This window comes from Mercenaria mercenaria, chromosome 6 (genome assembly GCF_021730395.1).
Source record: "Mercenaria mercenaria strain notata chromosome 6, MADL_Memer_1, whole genome shotgun sequence".
NCBI lineage: Eukaryota > Metazoa > Mollusca > Bivalvia > Venerida > Veneridae > Mercenaria > Mercenaria mercenaria.
This window is the reverse complement of record NC_069366.1, coordinates 23,234,957-23,257,618: the sequence shown is the minus strand read 5'-3', so window position 1 is coordinate 23,257,618 and position 22,662 is coordinate 23,234,957. Positions and strand designations below refer to the sequence as shown.

Genomic DNA, 22,662 nt, shown 5'->3' with positions numbered 1-22,662 from the left:
AACAAGACTGCCAGTTATAACTTGATTACATCATTTTTGCAAGTTAGACAACAACGGGTAAGGAAATTCCCTTCATTTTGAATTCTTATACATTTCAGTATGTAATTCACGAACGTTTGAGTGCAAGGATACCGGTGTTTGTATACCAAAGTGGTTAGTGTGCGATGGAAAGACGGACTGTGGTGATAATTCAGATGAGCAGAATTGTGAAAGTAAGTTATACTTTTAGTCGAGACTGCTTGCTTGAACTGTGCAATGTGTTTGCAACTGTATTAAGATACACTCTGGATTCAGAATTTTCAAAAGATTTTATAATGGTGTTTTACAGGTCGGCCAAATGGAAAATTTATGCTTGGCGGTGGTGATGGAAAGTACGGACAAGTACTTTACTATCTGGATGGTTCCTGGCGACATGTCTGTTTCCCTACCAGTTCTTCTGATATCGATGACTTTAATATCATAGCCACACAACGTATTTGCGAACAGTTGGGATTTATGTAAGTTTCTGGTAACTCCACTTCCGATTATTATGTTCCCCCAAACCCCCCTGCCAGGAGACATTTTGCTTTTGCCATATACGTCTTTCAGATTATCACACTTTGTTTCTGATCAATAACCGGAGAACCATTTGAAATACATTGTAGATCCTTCAGACTTCATATGGTAGTAGAGTTTATAGAGTACACAACCTCACTTGTTTTCGGGGCCACTCCAAAGGTCAAAGTCACGGGGCAAAATATGGAAAACCGTTTCAGATCATTTACTTCAGAACTGCTTGACCGAGAGTGTTTAAACTTTCAGTATGATTTAAAATGTCGAGAAGATGACCCTTATTGATTTTGGGATAACTCGATTGAAGGTCAAAGATGGTAGGATTGGCCACACTTAATTTCCGTTCAATAACTGTAAAATGATTTGACCTAGAACCTTGAAACCTCATATGGTGATAGGGCTTATTGAATAGAGGATCCCTATTGTTTTTAAAGTCGTTTCATTTAAGGCCAAGGTCACAGGGGTTAACCGCTTCAGATCATTAAACTTGAGAACTACTTAGCCTAGAATATTGAAACTTCATAGGATGGTTGGATATACAGAGCAGATGACCCTATTGATTTTGCAGTCACTGTAACAAAGGTCAAGGTCACAAGGTCTGCACAAGGAAAACCATTTACAGTCAATTACAATTACTTGCGAACCACTTGACCCATAGTGTTAAAACTTCATAAAATGTTTTGACTTGTAGAGTAAACAGGCCATATTGATTTTGGTGTCACTCCATCAAAGGTCAAGGGATCTGAACATGGAACACTCTTTGCAGTCATTAACATGAGAGCCATTTGAGAATATTGAAACTTCATAGAATGACTGAACATGCAGAGTAGATGATCCCCATAGATTTTGGGGTCACTTGATCAATGGTTACAAGATTCATAACATTGAAAATTGTTTCCGATAATAACTTGGCAACCATTTGACCAAGCGCTTTCGGACTTCATTGGCTGATAACGCTTAAAAAAAGACCTATATAGCTTTTAAGGTCACTTCATCAAAGGTCAAGATCACAGGGACCTGAACATGTTAACCACTTCCGATCAATAACTCGAGAACCACCTGACACAGAATTCGTGGGATGGTTGAACATACAGAGCAGATGAATCTTATTAATTTTAGGGTCACCCCAATAAAAGGTCAAAGTCTAAGGTGAAGGAAAATGAAAACTATTCCCTTTCAATTACTCAAGAACCACTTGACCCAGTTGAAACTTCGAAAAATGACTGGACATGCTGAGTAGTCAGCCCTGTTGACTTTGGTTTCACTTCATCAAAGGTTAAGGTTATAGTGTCCTGAACATGGAGACCCTTTAAATCAATAGCATGAGATCTAGACTGTTTTAAAAACTTCATAGGATGACTGGACATGCAGGGTATATGATTCTTATAGATTTTCGGTCACTCGACCGATGATCAAAGTCACAGGAGCCGTAACATTGAAATTGTTTCGATCAATAACTTGACGACCATTTGACCTAGAACCGTCAAACTTCATTTGATTATAGAATTTACAGAGTAGGTGACATATATAATTTTTGGTCACTAAATCAAAGGTCAAGGTTACAGTGGCCTGAACATGGGCAACTGTTTCTGACCAATACCCTGAGAAGCACATTATCCAGAATGTTTTAAGATTGTAGGATTATTGCACACACAGAGCAGACGAACATTGATATTTCGGTGTCACTCGGTCAAAGTTCACATAACATGGGCCAGAACATAGAAAACTGATTCCAATCTATTATGAAAACCATGTGACCAACAACATTGTAACTTCATAGCGTGATTGGAAATGCTTTGTAGATGATCTCTATTGCATTCCAGTAACTAATCCAGTCATAAGTGTCTCTTTGATTTTCCCGCCTGTCCCTAATTGACATCTTGCCTATTTCTAATATGCTTTGGAGGAGACATACGCTTTTCAGCAAAAGCATATTCTGGTTAGATTTTGTATTTTCGTAAACATAGGTTTATATTGAACACGAAGTATACACATTTCTATCGAATATACTCTGTCGTGTCATGGTAAGTATCTTTAGAGGATGAGTATTGTTACAGACAATAACAATATATAGGAGGATGGTTGGACAAGTTGAGAGACTCTACCAAAATTGTTCAAATTATTAACTTTGGGTGAATAAAGGTCCCGCTTCGAGGATCCCAAGTTTAACATAGACATATATAGGTTAAAACTTTGAAAATATTCTTGTCATATTTGCAAGGCCTATGATTTTGATATTTCATATGTGTCATTTCGTAGTGGTCCTCTGCCAGACTGTTCAATATGTCTAAGTGGTGAAAAGAGGCCCTACCTAGGGGTTCCCAAGTTTTGCGTAGACTTATATAGCAAAAAATAAAAATTTTCTTGTCTGAAATCTCAAGGCGTATGCCTTTGATATTCGATATGTTTCGATATTCGATTGCCTTGTGGTTCTCGAAATAGATAGTTTTGAAATTATGCCCCTAAGATGAAAAGAAGCCCCGCCTCGAGGGTCACTTGTTATATGAATCATATAGGAAACAATACTTAGAAAATTATTTGATCATATTTCCAAGACTGTTTTTGTCCTGTTGAGCGACCTGTGAAGTTTCCACTTTTTCTATTTTATTATCACAACAGCGTCGATTGTGCCGTGTGGTGGCCATAAAACGTCTTCCCGTACATTCAATCAGGGCTGTTATATTTGGATCTTCTCAGATCGTTCAGCACGACTTTTATATCGTGTTATTTGTACTGTTTAGTTTCTCAGCATGACCATTTCGGTCCGGGTGGTTCCAGTACTCCCGCTTTCATAGCCTTGGGCATTGTTTAATCGCCCTTTGGATATGGTGTCTGCTTTTTAATTTTGTCTTTTGATAGTTCCTGTGATATGCAGGCTCCATAACCTCTGATCCCATTTCTAAATTCCAGTTTGTTTAGTTCTGCCCATTGTTTTCTCGTTTGGGGCAAGCCCATTACTTTATCTGGGGACCAAACGCCGCTTTTCATGGAATTACACGCCTCAACACGTGTATCATTGAAGGTTCCATGTGCACCGCCGTTTGAATACATCTGCGGATGTCTCTCTAAATTGCGGATGTCTCTCTAAATTGCTTTTTGTACTTTTAGCATGTGTAAATGTTGACTTCTGCTCAACCCGGGGTAGAGGGCGAAAACGGTAACATGCATTTCCAATACCGTCTATGAACAGGCTCAATCAAACCGAGCCTGCAACATTTTCGTTTTTATCGTGTTGAGCGACCTGTGAAGTTTCCACTTTTTCTATTTTAATTGTAATAACCTGACGACACTAAGTAAATGTCACTTGTCTGTGGCCTTAACCTACTTACCTACTTTCTTGTTGTTGTATTTTTTATGATACAACCTTGAAATTCGGATGACATATACTGTTCTGCAAACCGATCTTAAAACTGACTTTCGGTTATCATGAGTGTGACCTTCTAACCTATTTCCTAATCTTTTATCGTCATTTTGACATTATAATCATGTTGCTCATATTACTCAGGAAGCAATCCAGGGTCATCATGACACTCTAGTTATACGAAACTATTTGTTGAACGATATTCATAGAAGATCAAAAGGTCAAGGTCAGATGTACGGCCATCATTGCCAACATGTATATTTTAGGTATAAAAATAACTTTCACTTCAAAACTAGGAGCATCACCCTTCTTGAATTGTCAAATGGTGTAACACTTTCTGATAACTCCACCACATGAATACATTGTTGTAGTGTGCTGCTTAAATAAGTTGCTTATTCTAAACAGGATAGCAGAATATGTGTTGTTTTGGCAAAATATGGCATAATCTAACATATCTGTTGTTCGCTGACAGAAGATGAAATAAGTTTGTGAATCTTTTGATTTTCAATAATATTGCTTTCATACAGTTTGATAAAAAAAATGATAAATATCATGTTTCATTTAGACTTTTAGATTTTCATGGATGAAAACTCATTAAATAGCTCCTATATAAATTATATATTGTATGTTGCTTTTTATTTATGCTCTGCAGAGGATTGATATATCATACATAAATGTAATTAATTTTTAGGGGATTGGTCTAGACTCAATAAATTAAAATGGAAAAATAGTTAATTCAATTAAAGGGCAGTCCGCATGATTACGCCGACCACTTAAGATTATTATTATGGTTCTATTAAAACATACATCATAAGATAACAAAGATAACGGTTTATGGATGTTACTAAATTTGATATGTAGTTGTTTCGTTGTTGTTATTGTTTTTCTTTTCTTTTCTATGATATTAATGCATTGCATAGGTTAGCTTTCTAGGAGTTATAACTAAAAAATTTCAGCGGTAGATCGGAATCGTACGAGTATAAGCTTCGGTATACCACAGCTGACGCGGTCAGTCTCATCTGTGACGATACTGCCTGTACCGATACTGATTGTACTTCTTATAGACCTACATATGCTGGCGTAAGATGCTCAAATACAGGTAAATATATTTAAGTGCTGTACTTCAATTCTTTTGAATGAAACACAACATGAATAATGTATCTTTATGAGCGTTAAATGAAGTTTGGTACATTTGTTACTCTGTGGTGGTCACATGTTATGGAATAGGAATCCTTGATTCGAAACATTTTGCATGGGAAATATTTCCTGTAAATCAGACGTCATATCAAATGCTTTTTGTTAGCGTTTGCAGTGGATGTGTTCCAAAACGATACAAATTTATCAATGCATTCGGTAAAAGAATTCTTTAAAATCATGGTGTTAAGTAACTTTGCGGAGGATCCATTATGTAGCGTAATCAAGTGTTCGACATCAGTATTGGCTGATTTGCACAAACCTTTGTATCCATAAATTTTGTGTTTTATAGTAAGCTACAATAAACAAATCATTGAATTTCAATGAAATATGCAAATGTGTCGTTTGGCTGAAATATGCAGTTTATTTGACAAACTCTCATTTTCATTAAATCGACAGTTGCAATGAATATGACTGTACAATAGTTCTATATTTATCTGATCAATGCTATAGATATATAATGAATTTTATGCGAAAGTTACACTCAGTGTTGCATTAGATTTTATTATTGAAAAGGATTTTGTAAGACACAGCTTCAGTGTTTAAGGTCGCTGACTCCAAATTACTTGCCCCTTATCGATGTTGGGTCGAGCCTCACTTTGGGCATTTAATTCTTCATGTGAGGAAGCCATCAAGCTGGCTTACAAAAGGTCGGTGGTTCTACACAGATGCTGGCTCATGATTGAATATTGCACGGAAGGACACCTTGGGTCTTCTTCCACTATTAAAGTTGGAGAGTAGCCATATGAAATAAATTTGTGTTGGTGAGACATTAAACACAATGAAATAAACTGCAGCCGCATCACTTTAAAAATGGAACAACTGTAGTTCAATATTCAAATTTTATCAACTGCATGTATTCAGATATTTACATGGTTGAAAAATTAATCATTAACTCTTTAATTTCATTACCAGAAAAGTATTTGACATATGGTATTAATAGGCTGTGCTGTACTTTCATAAATGAAATGACAGTTTATGTTTGTCTTGTAGGAAAATATTCCACTAATTGCTAAGTCTATTATTGACACTAATAGTTTAGGGTATCTCTAGATCACATTTTCCTCTTCTATATATATAAAGCCCCCTCCCCACCCCTACCATCTTGGATTGGGTGCAATCAATGTTTTGGGATAGGACACGTGTGAAAGAAACGATGTCACATAGGTATGTCTGTTTGCCATTTTAGACATAACGGACATTTTCTGAGGAGGAGATGTTTGAGACATTGGAAGTAATGAATATATAACAGACAATACTGCTATGTTCATTTTTTTCCTATATAAATAACTTTCTTTTTCAAAATACATTAGAATTTCAATACATACGGATAAGATATACATTCATCTCTCACTCTCTTATCAAACGCTAGCCTATGTTTTTCATTCAAACCATTGTAAAAAGCCTAGCTTGTTCGTACTCTCTGCATATATTTGAGAATCAGTTGTTGTTACGACTTGGTTTGATGGACTAACGACCATGTCCTTTGTTGTTTCCAAAATTACTGACATTTGATAGTGATTCGTTTTATTTTGCGGTGAGTTTGTGTACCAGCCTCATCAGGGTTTTTACTTGATAAGCATAAATTTTAGTCCACTAGCCACATAACTTTTGATATGACTTCCTTGTATTTCATTTGAAAGATCACCCATATAGTCACCTAACAAGAGCATCAAATCTCCATTTATTAATGTAAATACAACAGAATTGGTATCCGCATACGATTATTTGGGTCCTGGCTTTTCTAAGTACGAGATTAATTTGAATTAAGCTTAAGATGTAGTATATGCTACTATGGTCATGTTTTTTTCCCCAGTGGGCTTTAGAAATTTATTCCTATATTTCCAGAGTACTTCTACCATTTCATAAGACAGATAGTTTACAGCCGTTACTTCTTCTGTATCATTTGTTATTTTTTCAAAGAATGGGACTGGTTCATCGATGAACTCGACTTGATTTTTGTTTAATATCTGACCAAATTTTCCTAGGAATGAGTTCAACATAAGTTTAGCCGAAGCACCTATCTTGGTTTGTTTTTGCTTGATTTTAAGAAATGTGTTTACATATTCTGTGAAGAGACCCCCTTCTTCAGCAGCAGGATCATATCAAGACATGTTCTCGAAATGCCAGATTTCATAAATGCAATCCAACTAGTATCCCTTAGAAATGTTTTTTAAACTTCATCTGTTACCCATGTACCTTTAAAAGTTCTTGTTTGTTCTTATGTAAAGATTTAGTCTGTTGGTAGGATTTGGCTCATATTTTGCACAAAGAGAATTACAACTCCGTTCATTTCGTTTTTTGTTTTTCTATTATTATTTTTATTTTTTTTGCCATGCAAGACAGGTATAAATATGTCTCGCCGGTGAATAACTTTACATTGATTACCCATTCATAATTATCAATCCAGTTTATCCCAAAATTTTCTATATTTATGCTAATGGGACTAAAAGTATATTTGCTTTCTTTTCGTTTTATTGATAACTGGATAAAAGGATGTCACATCATATTATTTGATAATTTCAATATCTGATGCTTCGATGTAAATGAAACAAAAAGCCTCACTAGGTTGTACGGAAATTAATATCAAGTTGTTCTGTAAAATTCCTTATTACCTTGTTTTCTTTAATTCTCTTTTAACCTTTGATTCCAGAATAAATAGATATAAGTAACCAAGCTCTTTTATATATTTCTTTTTTTTTCATATTTATAAATTTTTGATGTGGTTTACAGTTGAACTTCAATAAAGTTTTCGATTACCTGGCCAGAAGTCACAGTGAAATTCTAAAACATTTTTTGTTTGTTTTTTGTTTCATAACCATCTTCCCCGAAGGGTCAGAATAAACCCTTTCACCCCAATTTCTAGCGTGTGGTAAACCAATACCCGAAGCATGATGCTGGTATTTATCCCATGTTAAATCTTCATGGACTTAATTTGTTAGGGATTATAACCATGTGTGGGAATGATACCAATAGTGTTTTCTTTCTGAAAGTTTTTTTTCCAAAGGCTATATGACAAGCGGGGGCAATGGTAATATTCTTTCAAAAGTGATCAACTTTGGCAGCTTAAGGAAATGAGTTCTAAATTTGTGACAGCAACGTTTGAAAATATCAACATTAAGATATTGTTCAATGCAAGAAAGCGTTTGAGAGAAGACAAGATGTAAAATGTATACATTGTAAAAAGTCACAGTATAGTGCCTTTAAACATGTACGAAATATATGTATGGATAGAGAGTTGAGTGAAAAAGGTGGGTGTTAGTTGTGTGGGAAAAAAGATCTTATTATTTCCGGACCTGATACTATTGATACCTTTAGCAGTTGGTTATTTCTTGAAGAAAAGTTCTATACTTCCGCCGTATGTCACATTTTCCAAGGTTATGACTCCTACTACATTCTCCAATATTTGTGCAAAAATGTTAACGATCCAACTGTGATACCTAATGGTGCCAAAGTAATGTCCTTGATAGTTGTACAAAGTATCGATTTCATTACTAGTAATTTTTGTCAATTGCTTTTTCAAAACTGCCAGCTTTATTAAGAGCTTCTGTATTATCGAAAGGTTACTTTCCCCATCTCTTTAACCGACAAAAACTGTTGTCTTAGACTATTTACCTGATATAAATTATCAATATCCCGTTAGCATGAAACCTGAAGCGAGAACTGTTTTCATGGAGTGGTACGAAACAAACAAATATATTTTGATGAGGAAATTCCAATCTGACTAAAGTACTTGATCTTCTAAACGAAGATCTGAGAACGACCCATTCACATTCGTCTTCTGTATATTTTGGATTTCCAGTATTGCTATTTTTATTTTATCCAATCAGACGACTTGTTCGAATGTCAAAGAGTAAGAAAAATGTGCTGTCATTCTAGGGCTCGAACCTGGGACCCCTCGCTTACAAAGCAAGTGGCCTACCGACTGAGCTAGCCGGCTATCTGATACATTACGACATAAGAATTGTAAATATCAAAAGTCAAGGCTACAGGTAGATTTGCAAGATGTTGTAAGTTAGGCTTTGATTGGCTAGCGAAAGGGTCGTCAGAACGAGGCAATGAATAGGTCGTTCTCATCCCCTATGCGTAGCGTAATAGGAGATGTACTTCAGTCAGATTGAGGAAATTCCATACTCAGAGCAAAATATTTTACCTAGTGTAATTTTCGGCAGTGTCTCACTGCCTTCTTCAGCACTGACTGACCGGTGTTATGGTAGGTCACGTGATCGGAGGAGAGGTTCATAGACGTGGGGGCTCCAGGACCTCGTCTCGGTTGAGCGATGATCTCCGCTGTTTAATCTCTATAGCCTCTTTAACTTTGCGTTTGATAAGTCCACTTTCACTTGCCAGAATCTGAAGAATGCAGTTAGACACTGCCGAAAATTCACTAGGTAAAATATTTTGCTCTGAGTATGGAATTTCTTCATCAAAATGTTAAATCCACAGCAAGGGAACAACATTATTAGTTGAAACAAATATATGTCATTTGATTTTCATAAGGAAATATTGAAAAATTGTCAAGATATAAAGGGTTAATCAAATGTAAAGATATTCACCTGCAAGCTTCTGTCTTGCCTTGCAAAAGAAACGCAAAGTTGTTATTCTCTTTGTGTTTTTGCCGAATCCTACAAACAGAATAAAAGCTTGCATATGAATGAAGAAACAGTTTTTATAGGTACATTGGTAACAAATGAAGTAACAAAAGGCCATTGTTAAGGGATACACATTTGATTGCATTTATGAAGTCTGGCTTTTCGAAAACATCTCTCAAACAATCTCTCAATCATGTTGCTAAAGAAGGGGCTCTGTTCACTAAATATGTAAATCTTAAAATCAAACAGGAAAAGAGTGGTTGGCCAAAATAGTGTTAAGACAGAAGACAAAATAAACAAACATATATTGAATAGTATCATGAAATGGAAGATTATCAACTTGATTACCAAAGTATAGACAAAGACCACGAAATGCGAGCTTTGGCTAAACTTATCATCAATTCATTCTAGGGATATTGTGTCAGAAATTAAACATTTCAGAAAATCAGCGTGGTCATAGCAGTCTATACTGCATCTCAAGCTAGACTCAAATTATACTCCTACTTAGAAAAGCTATGTCCTCGAGCTTTGTACGCGGATACCAATTCTGTATTATTCACATCATAAACAAAAGATTTGATGCCCTCAGTATTTGAATATTTAGGTGATCCTTCAGATAAAATACAAGGAAATCATATCAAAACTTTTACAGTAATGTATTTTGTAGTGATTGGCAAATCGGTTAGATTTGCCAACCGATTAATCGGCATAATCGGCATAATCGGACAAGCCAACCGATTCAATTAATCGGATATAATCGGATAATCGGTTACTCTAGTTGCATATCTATAAATTCACCTCACAATGTATGTTTTATGTCATTACTTAAGAAATGAACCTCACAGACATCAAATATCCTTTTTCTATTGTATCCCTTCATAAATATGAGTAAGTTAACAGCATAAAAGTAAAATATTTGTGAAGATAGTAACCTTCAAAATTAATCAGGTACTGTCTTAATTTCACCAGGGACTTATCCAGTGATATTATGTTTTTAAATTAAAATTATTTGGAGCAAAAAAGTATTAACGATTTATTAATTCTTAGTTAACGACTGGAGTGATTTCAATCCCACATAATCAAAAAATGAAAATACTTTTGCAAATATGCTTGCGTAAGTCTTACGGCATGCTATGCATACTGCCATACTAATGTCAAGAGTTTAGGTTGATGGTTTTCCCGGCTTAATTTTGTAAAAGCCATATATCTTCCAAAATCTGGGTGCTCACAGGTGACACCAATTTCTTTTGACACTTTGGAGGAAGCCATTTTTACATAGAGTAGTTTCCCTTGGCGTAATTGCCCCAAAGAACCGTAAATACCAGAAAGAAAAAGGTCAGAAACAACTAAATTATCCGTTAGGGTGACAAGTAATTAATAGGTCAGGGAAAAGTGAAGTCGGCGATCGCGCTCATGAATGCAAAGCCGACGATTATTCGATTGTCGCCGATTGTCGGCCCATCACTAGTATTTTGGAATAGAATGCTATTTGTACAGAAATAAAAGATGGACAGAGTAGTATTGTTTGTTATATTTTCATTATGTCCAATATCTCAAACATCTCCTCCTTACAAAATGTCAATTATGTGTAAAATGGCAAACAAACATACCAATACGACGTCATTTGGTTCATATGCATCACATCCCGAGAAATGACTGCATCCAATCCAAGATGGCAGCTTTATAAAGACAGAGAAGGTAAAATGTGATCTAGAGGGATGCCCTCCACTACTGAAACTCGTTAGTTTATTTTAGAAAATAAAAACATTTGAAATTTGCTGTAGCGTTGACGTGTCATATACATGAATGTAAATATATTTGTCCTTTAGAGAAGATGTATTACTATCCTAATTAAATATTTTCATTATTATTATTTGTACCCATGAAATTAGATCCATACGTTAACCTTATTTGAAAGATATTACACTTAACACACACTGCTTGCATGTTTGAAAGGAACTTGGGGCCTCCGTGGCCGGGTGGTTGAGGTCGCTGACTTCAAATCACTTGCCCCTCATCGATGTGGGTTCGAGTCTCACTCGGGGCGTTGAATTCTTCATGTGAGGAAGCCATCCGGCTAGCTTATGAAAGCTAGCTTTCTACCCGGGTGCCCGCTCGTGATGAAATAATGCATGGAGAGGCACCTGGGTTCTTCCTCCACCATCAAAGCTGGAAAGTCGCCATATGACGTATAATTGTGTCGGTGCGACATTAAACCCAACAAAATAAATACATTAATTGAAAGAAACTACTCTAGTTGTGTAATAATTTTATTTTAGCGTGTGCCTCGGGAACCATACTCTGTCCAGGTACTGCTGACATCTGCGTTCCAGCAGGAAGCTTGTGTGATGGAAATCCGCAGTGCCCGAAAAACTCAGATGAAACAGAATGCTGTATGTATAGCTAACTTGTTCCTAGTTTAATCAGCAAATTGTGACAAGCGGTTTGACTTTGATATGTTTGCTCAGTTATAAAGTGAACATAGAATTCTGCAATAAATTAAAAAGTTCGGACTGGTTTCTTAAACATTTGAGTTTAGCAAAGATCTAATAAAATCGCTAGATTTGAAATTCGTATTTAACACGGGCCTCCGTGAGATTTATCATGCACCATTGTCTTAATAATTTTGTTTTGCAGTCTTCTGTACAGTACTAGAATAAGGCTGAATAAGAATGTTGTTTAGAAGGCACAACAACAGTTATCAAACGTAAAAATAGAACTGAAAAAAAAGTTATATCATACTTGATCATTATAGCGCCCGTTTCATGATAAAAATGATCTGACCAGTGGTACAGTGTCAGACAAGTAACCTTTAGATAAAGACCTCACCAGCTAACTTAGCCAAGCTCTTTGTGAATGATCAATCTAGTAATCAGTAAAAATCCAAAATGACTTGCGTCTCTACTCAGAAGCCCGCCATTCTTGAAACAATGCCTGGAGATACCGGTATTTTTCTTCCACCGTCAAAGCAGGAAAAACTGTCATATGACCTAAAGTGTATTGGTGTGACTTTAACCTAACAAAACGCTTTGTGTCATTTACAGGCATGCAGTTTATGTAACTGCTGCCTACACAGGTGATTGTTGTAATATGTTTCTGACTGAAAGATATATTTTTACATTTTAGGTTGCCTGGAGGGAGAAAGTTATTGTACCAGACCTTCGGACGAAAATAAGAATGAGGAATGCAGTACGTCCTATTGCTAACACGACATAGAGCTTCATCGTTCATCTTTTTATAATCTTTAAAATTCTTTATTTTATATATTTCATTAATACATGGTTGCCCTCACATTTTAAACAAAGTTGTAGAATTTGTAAATGAAATAATCTGATTAATTTTCAATATCTTACTAAGAAACTAAGAATTAAGACTTCTTGACTACTTGATTGTCAAAACGTTCTAAAAAAACTTAATAATATTGATTCAAAAATATATTCAACTATTTCACTATCATGTACATGTATATAACTTAAAATTTCAGTATAAAAATATACATTTTATTCCATTGTTGTGCTGTCATTTTTTTCATAGTAGACTAAATTTATACGACAGACAATCATACAAAAAATATTGATACTGTTCTATATTCACGAGAACCTTGCTGCATTTGAACATTGATTCTTCTACTCGTTTGTTTACCCGAGCTTGAGAGTTTGAAACTGGGTCATCTGGGGTCAAAAACTAGGTTACTAGGTCAAATGAAAGAAAAACCTTGTGTATGCGATAGAGGTTGTATTTTTCAATTTGTCTTCATGAATTTTAGTCAGAATGATAACCTTGATGAAATCTAGGCTGAGTTCGAAAATGGATCATCTTGGTTCAAAAACTAGGTCATTAGGTCAAATCAAAGAAAAACCTTGTGTATGTGATAGAGGCTGTATTTTTCAATAAGTCCTCATGTATTTTGGTCAGAATGATTACCTTGATAAAATCTAGGTCGAGTTCGAAATTGGGTCATCTGGGGTCAAAAACTAGGTCACTAGGTAAAATCAAAGAAAAACCTTGTGTATGTGATAGAGGCTGTATTTTCAATTAATCTTCATGAATTTTGGTCAGAATGATTGCCTAGATGAAATATAGGCCAAGTTTGAATATTGGTTACCTGGGGTCAAAAGGTAGGTCACTAGGTAAAATCAAAGAAAACCCTTGTGTATGCGATATAGGCTGTATTTTCAATTAATCTTCATGAGATTCGGTCAGAATGATGGCATTGACGAAATCTAGGTCATTTTCGAATATGGGTCATCTGGGGTCAAAATCTAGGTCACTAGGTCAAATCAAAAAAATACTTGTTGATACTCAAGGTTTTTGCTCCAATTTTAATGATAATTGGTCAGAATATTTTTTCCATGAAATCACTAGATCAAACATGTTTACACTGTTATGGTGTGTTTCTCAGCTTTCGAAGAATTGTGTTTCCGCAGTAAATGAGTGTATGAATTTTCAAGGCGTGGAAATGGTTGTTCTCAATCTTTTACTAAAACCAGTTTTCATTTAATGTCAGGAATCACCTCTAGTCAGAGATATAATTATTTTTAACCTTTGCAGTGAAATGTGCCGACAGAGGTATGTTCGAATGCCAGAACCATCAGTGTATAAGTACGGATTTGATATGTGACGGAACAAACAACTGCGCTGATGGGACTGACGAATACCGTTGTGGTACGTGGAAACAACTGGTTCATTAATTCTGTTATGAAAATATTTCATTTCCACAAAAGGTTTCCAGTTACAGACGGTTAGATATATGAATGATAAGATTTTAAAAAAAGCGGCAGTATAAAGTAAGAGCCATATCAAAGAAGGAATTTGTTTTTCAAGTAAAGAGTTTTCATTTTTTAGCAACGTTACTCAGACTCAGACTCAAACAAAACTAAAACAAAAATAAATTCTAGACTGTATAATTGTCCATAATTAATGAAACATTTTTGAAATGATAACTCGAAGTTTGATGGGGAAAAAACATAGATTTAAGTACCTTAAACCCAGTTAAACTAACAAATTTTTGTGAGGTATATTTACTCTGTAACTTTCTACATATGTATACAAAATTTTTGCAGTGCAAGTTGATGACGACCAAGTCACTGTATATTACCAATCAGAGAGACGACCGGTTTGTCTCGACAATATTGGTCGAAAAGAGGCAGAAACATTATGCTCTACATCCGGAGGCGGGTAAGTTGACAGTAAGTTATTGTGTCTTAAGAATGCTTTGGATCAAAAAGCAGGTAAGCGGTAGATATATGAATGTTCTGCATTCGGACGCAAGAATGCAGTCGATATGTTATATAAATGCTTTCCATGCTGATGCTGGTTAACTCCATTTCCAAACCACACATTCTAGTTTCAGTGTCAAATGTCAAGATTATAATTTATTGTCAATTTTTTAAAAACCGCATTATAATTGTGTCTTCCACATAGCTGGGGTAGACATAGTGTTTTTGCCTTCTCCATCTGTCTGTCCGAGCCCGCATTTGCATAATTAGGTGGCTATAGAAACAATAGGTAACTGAATTTTTTCTTTGATGTCATTCATTCAGTAAAGCTTTTATGTGGCTATTTTTGTTTTACTTGGCTAAAAGGGCAATAGAGGGAACAAAAGAGAAGCCACATAATACCCATATGTAGGAACGTCCGTCTGTCCGTCCATCCGCCTTAAGCTTGTCCGATTTTCACAGGTCAAACATTACAGGAGTGATAAGTACCAACCCAAGTTATGCATATCGCCGGCACGTTGCGCTTCCTGCACAAAATAGCCACAAGAGCTACAGCTAAAATAGAAAAATCTTGTCCGGCATTTACAGATCAAACTGCTAGACATATTTTGACGAAACTTCACAGGGGTGGTCAGTACCAAGCCCAGTTGTGCATATCACCTGCAAATTTCGCTTCTCTGCGCAAAATGTCGAGGGATAGAGATATTTTTTGTGACAAAAATTCCTTCTAGTTATCTTCCGCCGAAAGCGCAGAGATATAGCGTTGTCTGTCCGTCCGTCCGGAGCCATATCTAGGAAGTGGTTGGGAATATTTAGATTACACTTCATAAACATGTAATTGTTCACCACTGTAGGGAAATGTGGCCCATCAATTTTCAGTCAGATTGCTTGAGTAAAACCTGAGTTATGACCCTTAGAAGTTTCTAGTGTTAACTAAATACGGTACTATAAATATGGCAATTTCTGGTTCATATTTGACCTAGAACTTGATTTGAATTTAAATCACCATAATGTGGAAGTGCATACAGCTTCGTCAGGATCTCTTTAGTAACTTCAGAGTAATTCCCCTTTAATTAATTATCAACATGAACCGTTGTATCCTCCCCCACCTCGCTCTTCCACCAAGTCAACCCACCCCACAACCTCGATGCAGCATTTGTACCCTCAGCACCGGTCAGCCCCCATTCCCCTCCCCCGTCCCCGCCCAAAAAATCTTTTTCATTCTTTTTTTTTAGTTTTGAAATCTTCAATGAATATTCATCAGCATTTGAAGTTGTAACAACAAAAACCCACCCAATCCCTCTACGCCACCACAACCACCATCAAGATTTCTTATTTTATTTTGCTCTCTTTATAGGACATTTGAGCCGCAACATGAGAAAACCAACATAGTGCGTTTATGATCAGCATGGATCCAGACCAGACTGCGCGGATCCATGCTGGTCGCTTTCAGAGCCTATTGCAATTAGAGAAACCGTAAGCGAACAGCATGGATCCTGGCCAGATTGTGCGGATGCGCAGGCTGGTTTGGACCCATGCTGGTCGCAAACGCACTTTATTGGTTTTATATGGGCCGCACCATATAAAACCAACATAGTGCGTTTGCAACCAGCATGGATCCAGACCAGCCTGCGCATCCGCGCAGTCTGGTCAGGATCCATGATGATCGCTTTCAAAGCCTATTACAATTAGAGAAACCGTTAGCGAACAGCATGGATCCTGGCCAGACTGCGCTGATGCGCAAGCCCGTCTGGATCCATGTTGGTCGCAAACGCACTATGTTGATTGCCTCATAGTTCGGCATATATGTTCTTTTATGTTCAAATGTACATGTTAAACAGCAACACTTTGTGCCAAACTACTTGATTACAATATTTCTGTCCAGTAACACTTCAAGCTCACATACTTATATACTTATATTCTTGATATATGCTTGTTTATCTTTGACTTTCTCAGATGCTTTATATTAGTACAAGTCGTCCATTTCCCTCAGGTGAGTGACCCTGGACCATTCAGTTGTCTAGTTATTTTTACTTTCAGTTAATTTTCTTGGTATTGTATCTTGATATCCTTCAACCACATTCAATACTTACGGAGAAACAGCCTTAGTGTAAAATGCTCTTTTCGATAGAAAATGACAAAAGACGTTATTCTTGGGGGTGCAATTATCGTTTCCTTCATAAGTGTTTTACTTGTTTATTTTTTATGACTTTTCAAAAATGAACTGAAATAGAAAACGATTAAAGCTTTTATGGTTAAATTTGACTTTGAAGAAGTTTTGATATGTTATAAATATCGTTATCATAAAGTTAACAGTGTTCACAAAATTTCAGAAATTCACTTTCCGTGAATAATTTTTAAGATACTAGCAAATTAACAGATGGTCGGATAGCTGTTTTTTCATTATACAGTATAATCATGATGGTTTAATTATTTCCAAATTCAAATACAAAATGTACATTGTAAAAGCTGGACAATCTTCAAAAAATATACATGTGCCAACTCTTATAAAAACTACCCATGTTGAAATAATTTTATAGTTCTCATAGATTATAATAAAACTGTATTGTTTTACAAGCTCATTGTTCAAAAGGCATTTAAATATAAAAGTGATCAATCATTGAATTAACGTTGTACAAAATACACATGGTGAAAGTTTTTGAGGCAGTTTTAGCAATGTTATAAGATTACCGGTCATAACATATTTTTAGGTGTTCATGTTTTATCAAACCGTTGAACTGTCGTTCAGGTTGAGACTTTGTGTGTCTGCTTCTTTATTTATATACATGTCTACGATGAGGCGATGAAATGACGTTTGAGTTTTATTCTTTACAGTTTACTTGTGAACCAGGGGATACAACGAGGTTATACAAAAGTTGACAATGGCTTAATGCTAACTGGGAGTAGCTCAAATGGAGGCTATCTGCCTGGTATAGACTTTGACCAAGATCAAACGTGAGTGCTCTCTTTATACCACAGATAATGTTTTATGATAACAAGCGTATTGTTTTAGGCTAACTGCAAGTTTTTATCAAAAGTATTTTACGTCAGAAATCAGTTAAAATTATTTTAACCTTCAGTTACGAAGAACACTAAATATTAAAAATTCTAAATTTCTGTTTCACTTATAAATTACGTTAACCGATAGAATTTCACATAGAGTCATTATCTAACTGTGACACCAGTCTTTCAATTCAAAATGTTATGGAACATTCAGTACCATAAAGTAATTCGACATAACATTTGCAGACACTTAAGTTTTGAACCAAATTGCCTTTCGCAAATAAAAAGAATAGTCATTTTTTAACAGATCCTGTTACCCGCTGATATTGGACTGCTCGCTGCCAGGTAAGGCCAGATACTTTTCATTTTATCCAGTAAACAAATCTAAAATATATGAATATATATTTTGGATTAAAAGTATAAAATATGACTAGAATAAACTCCTGTTAAAAATTATTTTAGCTGAAATGAATTCATAATCAATATTAGATATTTGCCAAGCTTGTTTAATGCTTTTTTAGATCAAATTTTTTACTGTGCATGTAATTTATGTTCACATAAAGATTTTGTGAGCCAAAAATAACATAATGACATCATGATAGTTGTTGATGATCAGCCACAATTCTTGTGATTAAGATGACGTTCTCTTTTACAAATGAGTATATTGTAGACGGCTCCTTGAAGTTTTCTTTGTTCTCATACATATTCGAGAGGAAATTCTGTTTTGGTCATTCTTTTTTTTCTCTCTTTTATGACATACATACTTCTATGTTACACTTGTTTTTGTACAGTGCTTCAGATCTTTCAAATAATAAAACAAAACAGAAATAATGCCTTTGATACATAAAACGTATGCTATTAATATGTCTCCCCCCACACACCCACTGGCACCAGTACAGAAAGAAAATGCCTCTGTACATGTTATACCTTACCCCTAGGTATTCTATAAGAACCACGGTCATGAAGGGGAAAATGTACTAACCCGTTTCAATCGCGCATTTCATACTTATAACACGCAGTTCGGTAAATGTGGATATCAAACAAGCGATAATTTATCTTCCATTGTGTCCCGGTCACATTTCTTCAATACATCTTATCTTAGAAAAACAACGCTTAGTTTATAGTTATGTCAACGTTACACAAAAAACTTGTTTGACCTTCCCTGGTGAAGTTCCGTTCTAGATTACAGGACCATTCTGATTGGATGTTATGAAAATGTATGTCAATCGTCAATCGTCATTTTACTACACGTGTTCGCTAAAATGTGAAAATGCAGCATAAATGTGCAAAATGAATAAAATAAACAGAACAGATGCAGACCAATGTACGATTTCATATTAAAGATCATATACAAGATGAAGTTCATTCATCATTTCCAGTTTTAGTGTAAAATTGTATTTCTTTTAAATTCTGTTTTTGTTTGTTTACATTTCGCCAAACATGAGCACACTGTCGTGACCTCTAGACCGGATGTTCATTAGGGAAGGTCAAGCAAGTTTTTTTCTGTATGGTTGACGAAAGCATAAAATATGTTGATAATCTCAGCAATATGGAATATTGAGACAAGGTGACTGGTGCACGATGGAAGATAAATTATCGCTTGTTCAATATACTAGATACCCATTCAACGAACTGCGCGTTTAAATTGAGAAATTTACGATTGAAACGGGTTAGTATATTTTCCCGTTCATGACCATGGTTCTTATAGAATACCTAGGGGTACGGTATAATATGTACAGAGGCATTTTCTTTCTGATCTGGCGCCAGTGCACACACCCACACACACTGGGTTAGACATATTGTTTTTTCTCTGTCAGTCCGTCCGTCACACTTCCTTTCCGATCAATAACTGGAGAACCATTTGACCTAGAACCTTCAGGCTTCATTGGCTGGCAGGGCTTGTGGAGTAGACGACAACCCCTATAGATTTTAGGGTCACTCCAGCAAAGGTCAAGGTCACAAGGGCTTGAACATGGAAAATCATTTCCGATCAATAACTTGAGAACCTCTTGACCCAGAATGTTGTCTGAAACTTCATAGGATGATTAGATATGCAGTGTAGAAAACCAGTATTGTTTTTGGAGTCACTCCAGTAAAGGGTAAGGTCACAGGGGCCTGAAAATGGAAAACCCTTTTCGATCAGTAACTTGAGAACCACTTGACCCAGAATATTGAAACTTCATAGGATGATTGGCTATGCAGAGTAGATGGCCCCTATTGATTTTGTGGTCACTCTGTTAAAGGTGAAGGTCACAGAGGCCTGAACATGGTAATCCATTTCCAGTCAGTAATTTGAGAAGCACTTGACCCAGAATGTTTAAACTTCATTGGATAATTGTACATGCAGAGTAGATGACCCTGTATTATTTTGGGGTCACTCTGAACATGGAAACCCGTTTCCGATCAATAACTTGAGAACCACTTGACTCAGAATCATGAAACTTTATAGGATGATTGGACATGCAAAATAGATGATCCGTATTGCCGTTGGGGGTCACTTTGTTAAAGGTGAAGGTCACAGGGGCCTGAACATGGAAATCCAATTTCAGTCAATATCTTGAGAACTTCTTGACCCAGAATGTTGAACCTTCAAATGATGATTGGTTATGCAGAGTAGATGACCCCTAATGATTATGGGTCACTCTGTTTATGGTCGAGGTCACAGGGCCCGAACATGGAAAACCATTTTCGATCAATAACTTGAGAACCACTTGACCAAGAATGTTGAAACTTAACATGCCGAGTAGATGACCCCTACATATTTTTGGGCCACTCGATCAAAAGTCAAGGTCACAGGGGCCTGAACATTGAAAACCGTTTCCAATTCATAACTTGAGAACCACTAGGCCCAGAATGTTTAAACTTAGTACGATGATCGGACAGGCCAAGTAGATGATCCCTATTGCAGCCAACCATCAGTGTCTCTTTGACTTTCGCTCCTGTCCCCTATTCACTTTTTTCCCCTACGACTTTGCATTGGGGGAGACATGCGTTTTTCTACTAAAGCATCTTCTAATTTCCTATTTAATTTTGCTTATAAAAATTGCTTTTTCTGTCAAAAAGAATTTCCACTTTGCATGATAAGACGCTAAAAGTCAGAATAAGGGTAAAGTTAACACCATATAAAAAGAGAAAGGAAGAATAGAGCATTCCCATTTGTGCTCATGATTAGTTTATTTTTCATTTTATGTATGTGTCTCTGTGCTGTACGTGGTAAGGAGACATACTATAAATTTTAGAAAGACCATTTCTTAAAATGATTATCAATTTTATTTTGCATAATTGCTTTTTCTTGACAAACTCTGATCTTTAATTAGGATAAAAGCTAGTCTAATGCGGGAACCTTATGTCTATTTTTCATTTGGAAAATTAAAAAGTTCATCAAATAAATTATGGAATTATGATGTCTTTGCAAAATGCAATAATATGTACATTACATTGTCTAAACTTTAGGCAATTCGTGAACATGAAGTAGTCCATCTTTCATTGTAAAGTAACGCTGTATTACAAGCAGAAAATGTCAAAAGCTAAACTAGTAAGAAGGTCTGCAGCATCCTGTCACATGGTTAAGCCCAAATGTACCGATATCAGTTAATGAGACGAGCGATATAGTGGCAAATGTGTTGTGTACATAAATAATACTTAATTTATTTTGTAGAATGTGGTACTACTTCATACATAGATGATAAGATATCGCCATTCATTTACATGGCCGATATAGCTGTTCTTGGGGAATGGCCTTGGCATTGCAGTCTGCGTAGATATGATGATTTACAATGTGGATGTTCTTTACTTTTTGGGCAATGGGCTTTAACTGCTGCACATTGCGTTGAGAATGGGTAAATAATTTTAGAAGTCCTCAAATGTGTTTATAGACAGAAACAGTATAAGTCAGTCTTTTATGTAAACGTAAAAAATAGAATTGGTCAAAGAGGTAAATTGTAGGTTAATGCTGAAACAGACCAGTGAAGTCATCATAACACAATGCTACTCGTATCATATGTAGCCTTTCATAATGCAAAATGACCTTTACAGTCCGAAGCATAATTTTAATTCGACAAAAATATTCATGTTTATCCATGATCAAACAAAGGGTTAAATCCCATAAAAAGGGGTATAGTAAGCAAACCAAAACAAAATGAAACATTATGACAATGTTCAATGTTTGATGAAGAAGCTATATCAAGTATTTTTCAGGTCAGTATATATATTCTTTTCATTTAAGATATCCGTCCCAATATACAGCGATATTTGGATCAGTTCGCTCTGACAGTATTGGTGCACATGGACAACAATTCAACGTGTTAGATATTCAAATACATCATCAGTATAACAGAAACGACCTCACTAAGGGGTATGACGTAGCTCTACTTAAGCTTGCATTTGCTCCTAACATTGACAAATACACAAGACCTATTTGTCTTGGTACAGAGGACAGCTGGCAGTATATACTTGAACAAGGGAACAAGGCGGAATGTTACATCACTGGTTTTGGAGCAAACGAACTATATTTTGCAAACGGTAACCTGTTATCTTTAAAATTATTTTTAGCTGGATGTTGCATCAGGGCATCTTATAAAATCTTCAAGATGGGAGAATTTCAAGAACGTAACAATTTTTGACCGTTTTATATTGCACACACCATTTTAATTCTTCTTGACACCCTTGCTTAAAGAAGCTGTTCTCCTATATATATTTGTTTTGCTTAATCGAGGACCTATCACTTTCTAAGTATTTCACC

The 22,662-nt window shown here is 35.8% G+C and overlaps 1 protein-coding gene across 5 annotated transcripts in view; it reads left to right on the top strand.

The window, feature by feature from the left end:
* LOC123549404 (uncharacterized) overlaps window positions 1-22,662 on the top strand; it is a 212,635-nt gene that overhangs the window by 175,051 nt on the left and 14,922 nt on the right. For all 5 annotated transcript variants that reach the window (XM_053545411.1, XM_053545410.1, XM_053545408.1 and 2 more), the window contains 11 exons: window positions 99-212; window positions 329-497; window positions 4,870-5,012; window positions 11,979-12,092; window positions 12,826-12,888; window positions 14,251-14,364; window positions 14,763-14,877; window positions 17,754-17,873; window positions 18,229-18,266; window positions 21,580-21,760; window positions 22,147-22,442. In XM_053545411.1, the coding sequence (XP_053401386.1) occupies window positions 99-212; window positions 329-497; window positions 4,870-5,012; window positions 11,979-12,092; window positions 12,826-12,888; window positions 14,251-14,364; window positions 14,763-14,877; window positions 17,754-17,873; window positions 18,229-18,266; window positions 21,580-21,760; window positions 22,147-22,442 (1,467 nt within the window). The remainder of the gene's footprint in view (window positions 1-98; window positions 213-328; window positions 498-4,869; window positions 5,013-11,978; window positions 12,093-12,825; window positions 12,889-14,250; window positions 14,365-14,762; window positions 14,878-17,753; window positions 17,874-18,228; window positions 18,267-21,579; window positions 21,761-22,146; window positions 22,443-22,662) is intronic.